Raw genomic sequence first — 11,413 nt, 5'->3', positions numbered from 1 at the left:
CAGTTTAAATTACATATACATATCAGTGCATATCTATTTGTGGACATGACCTCCCAAGTGTCCCATGTATATTTGGTACTGATCATGTGTTGCTTTCTGGAAAACAAAATGTACATGTCACACATGTATTGTGACTTGGCATTATCATAGGAAAATGTTAAGGAGCTTTTTCTTGTGAACTATAAAGTTTTTCAATTTTTGATTATCGGGATTATGATTCTCTACATTTCTTAAAATTTAGCTCCCATTTTTTACTGTTGCCACTTGAGAGTCCTGTTTGTTTTGTTAAAGATAGTACAAATGACTCCAACTTTGAGCTAGGCCACAGATGGATTAAATTTTTTATTCTTTGCTAAGCAAAATGCACCTGCTCCAGAATCTTAAGTAGCTTTTTAATTGCTTCCTTGTGCATGGCATAGCAATAGTCATCTGTAATGTTGAAGATGGATTATATTTTGGATGTCCCAGAAGTGACTTTCCCCCCTGCAACAATGCCAGAAGCCGAGATTAGAAGATGTGTTCTGGTTGAGGGCCCAGCTGTCATGGTGGAATTAGTCTTTTCCCTCAGGCTGATCTGATTAAAAAGGGGCCAAGATGTGGAAACATAGGCTCCTGGTTTCAGTAACTGAATTCCCTCTTTACTGGGCAGACGGACCAATTTCACTGCTCCCTAAATGTTCCTCGGAGGCTGTGGTCTCTCCGGTCCGTGGGTCTTCTTCATCTGTTTCTCTAGCACGAAACACAGTGTCTGGCCTATGGGTTGAGGAGGCTCAGCTATGATAGCAGAGTAAGTGAATACATTGGGGGCAGTGTTTACTGAATGTAAGGAATGGGGAAATCTCTCAGAGATTCAGAGATACTTCCAAAGGAGCTTACTTGAGGATGGGTGGAAAAACAGGCACCAGTTAGTTCAGCCAGAGGAATTCCTCTCTCAAGGGAAGCTGCAAACACCCCGAGGCTGAAGTCTGTGTGTGACACTACTGCCAGTGTCAAAGGCTTGACACGTGGCTAAAGAACACTTGGTGATCTGATTGGCCTCAACTTGGCAGTTGTGAAAAACAGATCTACAGGCAGCTGCGAGAAGAACACCCCATCGCATAACCCTGAAGTTCAGAGACGAGATCATTTGTTCACTTAGGCGTTTGTGCTTTTGCATTCAGCAGACATTTATTGAGAATATACTGTGTGCCAGAGAGTGAATGGCACGTGGTCCCTGTCTCAGGAGCTCATAGTTTAGTGGCATGATTTTTTGAATCAAAAACACCCATTCAACTATGTATATAATGCTAACTGTGTAGAAAGAAATGTGTGACTGTCTCTGGGAAACTTAAGACTCATAAAACAGCAGTATCAGAGTAGGTCTCGAATGGTGAGTGGAAGATGGTCGGGTAAAGAAGGAAAAGAACACTGTATGCTGAGGGTCTACAGAGGTGTGAGCTCAGAAGTGTGATTTGTCAAGGTCTGATGACTGCATGCACAGGGGTGTGTGGGGGTTAGGAGGCAGGAGGTGGCATGTGGGCACACAGTATTCAGGGTATTGGGACACAAGGGTAGAAAATAAAGTAGGCAAGGGCCAGACCATTGAGGGTCTTGTGGTCCATGCCGGAAAGTTGGACTGTATCCAAGAGACAATACAGAGCTGAGTGGCACAATCAGATTTATGATGTGCTGAGAATAAATCCCAGACTCCTCACTCTGGTATATGAGGCCCTGGGGTCTGGGCCCCTGTCCTCTCCAGCCTCTTCTCTCTTAACACTCCTACTACCCACTGTGCTCCAGCCACACTGATCTTCCTTCCCTAACTCAAACATCCAAGTTCCCCACCTGCTTGAGGCTTCTGTACACACTCCTGCCTGGAATCCTCTTCCCAGACACTTTCAGGGTTAGCCCATTTACCCACTGGGTCTTCATTTAAAGGCCCCTTTCTGGAGAGGCCTTCCCTGATCACACTATTTAAAGTAGCCATTTACGCCCACCACCACCATTTTCTTTCACTTGCCTCTTGCATCCCCTATAACACTAACCAAAATCAATACTTGTTTTAGTTTACTTGATTTTTTTTCCTGTCTTCTCCAAAGTAAATAAGCCCTCTGAGGTTACATTGTCTCATTTTCATCCCTCTTTCCTAAGTACCTAGCCCAGTGTCGAATATGTAATTTGATCAACATTTGACTTCATGAATTAAGTGGGTGAATATGATAGACTAAAACCATTTTAGCAACCTTTAACCCTTGGGCCCACATGGGCACACTACCTGTTTTTGTGTGGTCCACGAGCTAAGAATGCTTTTTTACATTTTTAAATGATACAATAAATAAGAAAAGATTAATATTTTGTGACATGACATTATATGAAAGTCAGATTTCAGAGTCCACAAATAAACTTTATTGACACACAGGCATGCCCATGTTCACAGGTGCCTGTGGCTGCTTTCATGACAAAATGATAGAGTTGAGTAATTGTGATCGAGTTTTAATGGCCTCAAAGGCGAAAATATTTAATATCTGGCCTTTTACAGAAAAGATTTGCCAACCTCTAGACTGGTGAACCAACAATCAGAGAGAGGAGTTAAGAAGCTCTTGCAGTCTTTCAGATGGGAGGTGGCGGTAGGCCAAACTAAGGTCATGACCTTGAGGTTGAAGAGGGTGGGGACTGGATTCCAGCCTATTAAGCAAGCAGGTTTCCCGACTTCTGCCAAGCTTCCCTGTCCCACTCCCAAACAATTGGGCTTTTCTGAATAAACATTTCTTTGCCTTTACCAGCAAATCAAGTCTCCCTCAAAATTTTTCTAATTGCCATGCTCCTTCCCAAGTGTCCTCTTACGTCTCAAATGTGAAATGGGGATTATGGAATGAAGTGTTGGGTGTGAGGTGCTTACCAAAATCCTATTCACAGTCTGTTGCTGGGATCCTTCATTAGTGAAGTGCTAGAGCAGGTAACTGGCTAGACTTATCTACTGCCACTAAGGGGTCAAGTGGGATGATTCCTTTGGCTTCCTGTTTTGGTCTTTGTCTAGGAGACTAGGCTCTGAACAATGGCGTTCCAGACATTTGTTTTAAAATGGTTGTTTGTTGGAAATCTCAAAGCTTTGCCATCATCTGCAGTTTAAGTTTTGGTTTAAAAGAAGACTTTTTATTTGGGGTTCAACAAAGGAACTAGCATCAAACTTGGCCTTTGGGCTTTACTAAGGTCTTTAAACACAAATCATCTGTTAAAGGCAATATTTTGTCATTAAAATGATTTCAATTAGCTTCTTTCTTTTTTCTTTTTTTTTAATCTTCACCCAAGATATTTTTCCATTGATTTTCAGAGAGAGTGGAAGAGAAAGGGAAAGACTGACAGAAACATCGATGTAAGAGAAACATATTGATTGGTTGCCTCCTGAACATGCCCTGACCAGGGCCCAGGCCAGGGAGGAGGCTGCAGCTGAGGTACATGCCTTTGAACGGAATTGAATCTGGGACCCTGTGGTCCACAGGCCAATGCTCTATCCAATGAGCCAAACTGGCTAGCGCTCAATTAGTTTCTTAAAAGTAATAAGCTCTGTATCTTAGTACACATCTTAAAAACTAAACAAGACTCTCATATTCTTGGTTTATAGAACTATTGACATTTTTTTTAAGACTTAAAAAATGCTTTGGACTGATTTTTAGGTTTTAGCATTTCCTCTGCGCCCCTTCTGAACACAGCCAGAATGTAACATAACTTGGGTTTAACTGAAACGACTTGCACATTGCAAAACTAAAGCAGTGATCTTTCTCTTCCTTTCCCAAGTACTTTGGTTATATTCCTACTAGGGGCCCGGTGCACGAAATTCATGCACTGGGTGTGGGGGTGGGGGGAGTGTCCCTCAGCCCTGCCTGCCCCCTCTCACATACTGGGAGCCCTCAGGCGTTGACCCCCATCACCCTCCAATCGCAGGATCGGCCCCTTGTATTCCTATATGTGGGAGGCACTCATCAACACTCGTGGTGGGCACTTTTCTTTTTGGAGTTGACGCTTCAATGACGGAAGAAAGACCCAGATCATAAGTTACTCTGTTGGCTGTGCGTCACAGGGTCACAAAATGCTGAGGGCCCAGACCTCATTTCAGTGAGTAAGTTAGTACATGTGTCCCGTGTACTGTCGTGTGCTGGGGACAGAGCAATGACCAATATATGCAAGGCCCCTGCCCCATGAAATAATTAAATAAGATAATTTTGTTGTTGGTGGTGGGAATCGTACCAGGAGTTAGACCAGTGGGGCCAGACCGGACCTGGGTTCAGCAACTTGAGTCCAGCTAGGAAAGAATTCAGAGCCAAGACTCAAACTATAAGAGAACATTTATTTAGGAAATCACAGAGATGGAAGAAATGAGTGGTAGAAGAAATGGCTCAGGAAACAAGGTACAGAGGCAAAAGAAGGGCCCTTGAGTTTGGGAATGAGGAGGGAAATGGTGACATGCCCGGAGGGAAGGTGACAGAGATGTAGAGGAGGGGAGACGGATGGGTTTGCTCCCTGAAGGGAGGGCTCGCTGGGTCCTCTGTCCTAAAGGTTTTAAGGGTGGAGATTTTAGAAGAGGTCCCAGAAAGACCTAGAGTATTCAACAGCTTTCCAGGTGTGTCCTTTCAGGGTCTAGGTCCGGGCCATGGCAGGGGGTCATTATCCAATGCAGCTGGTCCTAAGGTCAGCCATGGCATCCCTTGTCTGGTTTTGTTGCTCTTCTGGGCCTGGAACTGAAATGCAACTCAGGTCTACATGTATCTCTAGGGAGGAAAGGTCAGGGGGTCCAAACCACAAGACCAGCAATGTGCTAGGTGAGGAAGGGTCTCCCTGAGGACGACGAGGTCTCACCCTACAATTATCTGTTGCTAGGCACCTGAGGCTTTCCACCCTGGTGACCTTCGGTACTTGGCCCATCATCCTTGCTCTGCTAATGTCTAACTGCCTACCACAATTTCAAATAGTGGTAACTGCCATGAAGAATACCCAAGCTAAAGGGATAGAGAGTGACTGAGGCATGGGAGGAGCACTATTGCAGATAGATTGTTGGGTATGTCTTCTCTGAGAAAGTGAAATTTGTACTGAGGTCATAATGATGAGGATGAGTTACTGTGCACAGATGTGAGCCAGAACATACCAGTTAAGGGCACAGCTAATGCAAAGGTCCTGAGGTAGGAACCAACATGGCCAGTGTAGTTGAAATGCAGTTACTCATAAAAGAGTGTTACATGGTGAGGAGAGACAGATAGGGGCCAGATTTTGGAGACCCTTGACTGCTGTTGATGGCCTTTGTATATTCTTATAATTACAGTAAATAGCCACAGGAGGCTTTCATAAAATAAAATTAACAACTAATAATTCAAGATCCAAAATGGATCAAAGCAAGCTGCTGGAATTGAAGCTGGAATTAGCACCCAGTGAAAATCTCTACTTTCTCCCCTATCTCCCATATAATAGTTGGGTACCTTACACCTTAGGCAGAGCCAGGGACTTCTCACATCCATCCTATCCCATTCACAGACATTAGGAAGTTCTTCCTTATGTCTTCTTATAATAGCTACTCATTCGTTTTAAATTTAACCTTGGGGATGACACAGCTCTTGTTTCTCTTTCTGAGTATCAGTCCTGAAACCAGTTCAAGGATAGTGCAAAACTCTGCCTGCCCCTCAATTCTTCAATTCCTTTTCAGGATGTGCCTGCAGTAGTGTTAGACCTGTATCAGGGCATGCTGACATTATCAGGATGGTGCCACTAATAACATAGTCTGATTATCTGCGATCTACTCTCTGTGAGGGTGCTCAGCATTCATTGTAGTTTCTCCAGCAAGGTTGCCCGCCCACAGCTCTAAAAAATGAAAGAAATCAAGACTCAACAACTTGTTCGTTCTCTCTCTCTCTCTCTCTCTCTCTCTCTCTCTTTTTCTCTCTCTAGTCATTAAAAATGTAAATTTTTTTGGTAAGAATTCAAACCCAAAGGGTATAAAGTGAAAGGGAAAAGGAATAGTTCTCCAATTACCTGCTGGAAGCCGGTCCATCCTTGCTGCTTGACACAGTCGCTGCAGGGAAGAAACATCTGCACAGCATATGTTTCAAGGGACTTGGGGTATATGACATACTGTTCTTAATATGTTTGCTCCCCTTCTTAGCGCTATGTGTTTTAACCAAGGGCACCTCTCCGAGAAAGGTTGTTTCCCCAGGTGGGGATTTTTCCCTGGAGTTAGGGATTAACAGGACTAAGGAAGGGAATAAAACCTCTTAACTAAGTGCCAGGTGGGTAATTAATCACTTTAACTATGAACACGCTTAAACTACGTAATCTTCATTTAGGATAATCTCCTTCAGTTACTTCCATGTCCTTTAACAGAACAATAGAGTAGTGACCTTGGAATAGAGATAACAAATGCCCTAACCTTTGGAATAGAATGGATAGGATTAAAATCAACTGGTATAAATACAAATGTAACAGGAGAATAAAGACAGAACCTGGCTAGAGAACCTGGCTAGGCTGCTGATCAACTGAACGCTGTCTCCGTGTCATTCCTTCTTCGCCGACTCCGTCCACACCTTTGGGAACCCCTCGACCTGCTGGGGTTGGACCCCAACAATTACCTATTTTTATTTTGGAGATTATTGCTGTTAACACACATATTCATAAATGTTTTAAAATATGTAATCCTGTAATATGTGGTATATATATATCATATAGCATCTTGAACATTTTTTCATATCTAGATACACAGATGCTTGTTCTTTTTAATGAGTACAAATTATTTTATTATGTGAATATACTATAATTTATTTAACCATCTCCCTATTAGTAAACTTACTTGTGTCTTTTATGTTTGAAAATCTCTGACCCTTCTAGCTCATGTTAAATCACATTTCCTTTGTTTTAAATTTAAATTATTCAACACTAAACATTAACTGAGTACCTCCTATCTTCCCGGCACTGTGCAGGGCACGGGAGCCGCCAACATGCTTAATACATAGCCCCTGCCCCCAATTTGAGTTATCACAGTCTAACAGGAAGACACACTCCTAAAAAACTGAGAGAGAAAGTGACATGAGCTGGAATGCCTTAGCTATATATTATTAGTTCCACTTGGGGAAGGTAAAAAGGGGATGTTAGAATTCAACTATAAAGGATGAGGTCTTCTGGGGGCAAGGAAGAGACAGGATTTATACACAGGGAATAACAACAAAATGATTTGGCAGGAAAGAGCATGTGATGTACCAAGAATGGCCAGTAGCTCAATGTGACAGCAGCGCCTGTGGGTGTGGACTGACCAGTGTTGTACTGTTTGCCCAGCAGTTGGCTATAGGAAACATTCAACAAGTGAATAGAAGGACATGTGCTCTTTGCCCAACTGGACTCCAAACTCTCTTGGGGTTACTCTCTCTATGGCCTGCCATGCCTCCAGTGCACGGGGCTCTTTCTTGAATTGGTCTGATTTAAATATATATATCTTATTCACTTTGCACTCTTAACCATGTCATGTCCCTCTTTTTTGCAGAGTGTAGTCACTCAAGAAATAGAACAGAATTCAGCCATGGCCCCAAGGAAGAGAGGTGGACGGGGGATTTCATTCATCTTTTGCTGTTTCCGCAATAATGATCACCCAGAAATCACATATCGGCTGCGAAATGATAGCAACTTTGCACTTCAGACCATGGAGCCAGCGTTACCCATGCCCCCTGTGGAGGAGCTGGACGTCATGTTCAGTGAACTCGTGGTAAGTCCCAACCTTCCATCCTAACAGTGATTGGAGGTAGGAGGGAGAGGAAAGGATGTGAGTGGTTTGGTTTTGTTAGCCATGGACTTGCCCTGCTTCAGTGATGTGACCCCAATCTGTCCTTTATGTCTGCAGCCCCACTGTTATCACTGAGCCTGTGGAAAGAGAGAAGGAAGCATTACTATATCAAAGGGCCTTACTGGTGCTTTAAGTGGAGCGATTTAAACCTTAAGTCTTCAAATATGTGGCAGTACTGCATCCTATGTTATTCTTTCTAATTCTTTCTCCATCCCAACCTGATTCTCTACTTGTGTGCACAAACAGTTCCCTCAGCTGCTTCGTACCTCATGGGAGTCCCCAGTGTTTCCTCCATTCCCACTCCCAGTGTACAATAATAATGTCTTTTTAAAAATTAGTCGGACTACCCCCCCGTCCTTGACCCTTTGATGAAAGACATTATTACTTAGGCACAGTATAATTATTTAGCCTAATGATAGGATTGCAATAATAACTGTTGTGGGAAACTTTTTATAGATACTATCATCTTTGAGAATCCACTATCCTGAAGTGAGAGATGTGTCTGATGTAGGATCCAATAACTGTTGTGAGAAATTTTCTATAGATACTATTTTATTTTAGAATCCACTGTACTGAAATGAGAGGTGTAGCTGGTGTAGGACCCATTTACTAAGAGATGTAAGGGCTTTCTTCAACTTAGCTTTCCAGGCATCTCCAAAGTAGTGTTTCTTTCCATCCCATGTTTCAAGAGGATATTATGGCACTGACATGGTGATTAGGAAGACCTTGCTTCAAATTACTGCTCTGACTTTATTATCTGTACTAGTATGGAAAAAGCATATGCCTTTTCTGAGCTTGTCTTCTGGAAAGTGGAGGAAAAAAATAATACTTTCTCCTAATTTGATGTAATGTTTAAATGAGACTAATAAATGGCCCAATGTCTGGTCTTCATTGGTGCTTAATAAATGTTACATTAGTACTCTATCCACCTCAGTTACCACTGGCATTTAATAATGGAGTTAGTTCTAATCAGACCATTTGTATTATTGAGTAGATAACAGAGAGTGCTATTGTTTTGCATGACTGTGTCAAAAAAGTAATATAGGCTGTGTCACTTCCCTCCAGGGTTATTCTCTGAACTGATTGTGTGTCACCTCAGCTCTTTTAGACCAGAATTCACCTCTAAGCTCTTCCTACAAGAGAAGACAATATGAGGGAGTATTATGCATGAAGCTGTTATTTGAGTTCCAGTCTCCTGAGTAGATTAATGGGCCTATTACCAACCAAAACTGGTTGGCAAAAAGAAGAGATGACTCTTGGCAGCACCTTTATACTTTATGAAATTGAACATTTCAGTGTTTCAGCAATCTACCATCTGCCATCGTCACTGCATCCAGACTCTGTTCTAAGTGTTAATGAGGATGTTCGAAATAGAAAACTGGAACCTGCTCCCAAAGAGCTGACAGTTTCAGGAGCAAAAGGGGGGCAATAAAGGTATAATGCCACGAAAGGAAGAAGCACAGCCCACTTATGCTTAGATTGTGTGTAAATGGCTTGTGGTGGTGTTGGTGATGAGGAGGGTGGTCAAGGAAAACTTTCTGGAGGAAGTGAGTTGTGAGGAGCGATTGAAGGTGAGAAGGGAAGTGGAGGGGATCAATATTAATGATAATCTTAGTCATCTTGAGTTAGATTTTTCTGTGATAGCAAAACCTCAGTGGTTACAGCAGCAAATGAAACCAGTGTGGGTCAGCTGTGGTTCTGCTCCTCTCCATCTTCTATCCAAGACCCAACCCTGTTGGAAGAGGAAAGAGAGACATGGTACTTGGGGTGGTGAATACACAATACAATATATAGATGATGTATTAGAGAATTGTACACCTGAAACCTTTATAATTTTATTAACCAATGTCACCCCAATAAATTCAATAAAAAAGGAAAAAAAAGGCATGGTAAACTGCAAGTGGGCTCTAAGCTTGTGCTTGGAAATGACACATGTCACTTCTGCCCACATTTCTTTGGCCAAGGCAAATCACATGGCCACTCCTGAGCTCACAGGGCAGGGATGTATCATTCTTCAGTAAAGACTGGCACCATAAGTCACACGGCCAAGCCTGAGGTCGTTGGTATGGGTGGAGGACACAGTCTTCTCCTAGGGAGGGGCAGTGAACCACCTGCCATGATGGCTACCAAGACGAGCAATAATGAGGTATCGACAGGCTTGGTTTTATTTCCCACTTAAAGCATTTTTAAATCAAATGTCAGCCTAAGAAGACAGATGTTGCTGATAGATGAAGACCTGCTTGGTGGTTGTGGAGCTGGTGGGCAGAGCTTATACCCTCAAAGCATCCACATCCACTGTCCTTTCAATCGTGTTCTGTCATCCTCCCCAAATGAGACCTGAGCCAGAGCCTCTGTGGTGGCAGCTCCATGTACATCTTGAAGACAGCTCATTGTTGTGTCTTCATAAGGGAGAAAATTCCACGTTCTGCCTTAGTGATGTCTTTATTCTGTGTGAAAATTGCCCACAGCTGTTAGTTGTTAAAAAGCCAGTGCCAAACCAGAACTTGAGGCTGAAACCATTGGAAAACAAATTATCTTGAGGTTTGTATCTGTCCTGGTGAGTAACGGATGAATTTTTGTCTACTTCTGATTTTAGGGACTTAAACCACAATCTATCCAACTGCCAAAGGTGTCCTGGGACAAGGGAAGTAGACTCAGAGCCACTGGGACCTCTGTCCTGGATTCTCTTGAGCAGTCGCAGAAGCAGTTCTGCCTCTGCCAATTCCCAGGAGAGGGAGGCCACGTGGGGAGGTGGAGAGTGCATGGCCTCTGGAGTCAGACCACTCTGCAACCTAGCTAACTCCTTTCAGGTGGTTTCTGCTGGAATTTGAGTTTATTTTCTTATCTATAAAATGGGGGTAATACCTCCTCTCCTGTAGGTTGGTATGAAGACTAAAGCAGATAACGTCTTTTAAAGGGCTGACACCTAGTAGGTGCTTTACATCCCACATCCTAGTGCAGGGAGATAATTCATGTGTTTTCTGGGCACAACACTTCTAAGCATATATTCCAGACGTTTCCTTTTCTTGAAAGCTAATCTGACTGCTGTGAGTGAGCCAATGTGGGTCCCAACTTTCAGGCCATTTTACCTTTGTATCTGTTGGAAAGCATCTCATCAGAGCTGGTTGTTGTAAGCTAGTTTCCTTGGCCTTGTCGGATGTGTTACTCATTTAATATTTTTAAAAGTGATACTAAATAGGTTACTTTCAGAATAGCTTACTGCAACCTTATCATCTCATAAATAAAGCAGGCCTGTATGGGAGGTCAGCCATGTGAATCTTTAAAGAAGGTGGGCAGCAAGGAGTGCCTTGTTCTCTAGCAGGTTCCCTGTCATAGCAGGAGAAACAGAATCAATCCAATTTCAGGAAGTAGTGGTTTCTGGAGGTCCCAGTCCCACATCCTGCCTATTTAAAAAATAATAATAACAACATTATTGAGATATAATTCACACGCCATATAATTAACCTATTTGAAGTATACAGTTCACTGGCTTTTAATAAATTCATAGAATTGTGCAGTAAATGTCAGAACATTTTTATCACCCCCAAAAGCACTGTCACTCCCCATTTTCCCCCAACCTGACCATCTCTTGGCAACCACTAGTCTACTCTGTTGCTGTGA

At 42.8% G+C, this 11,413-nt stretch overlaps 1 protein-coding gene across 5 annotated transcripts in view; it reads left to right on the top strand.

Annotated features, from left to right (window-relative positions):
* DAAM1 (dishevelled associated activator of morphogenesis 1) overlaps nucleotides 1-11,413 on the top strand; it is a 155,737-nt gene that overhangs the window by 56,730 nt on the left and 87,594 nt on the right. For all 5 annotated transcript variants that reach the window (XM_006767659.2, XM_006767660.2, XM_006767661.2 and 2 more), the window contains exon 2: nucleotides 7,496-7,714. In XM_006767659.2, coding sequence (XP_006767722.1) covers nucleotides 7,532-7,714 — 183 coding nt within the window. In that variant the 5' untranslated portion in view covers nucleotides 7,496-7,531. The remainder of the gene's footprint in view (nucleotides 1-7,495; nucleotides 7,715-11,413) is intronic.

Source organism: Myotis davidii, unplaced genomic scaffold, assembly GCF_000327345.1.
Source record: "Myotis davidii unplaced genomic scaffold, ASM32734v1 scaffold281, whole genome shotgun sequence".
NCBI lineage: Eukaryota > Metazoa > Chordata > Mammalia > Chiroptera > Vespertilionidae > Myotis > Myotis davidii.
This window is presented reverse-complemented; position numbering and strand designations above follow the sequence as displayed.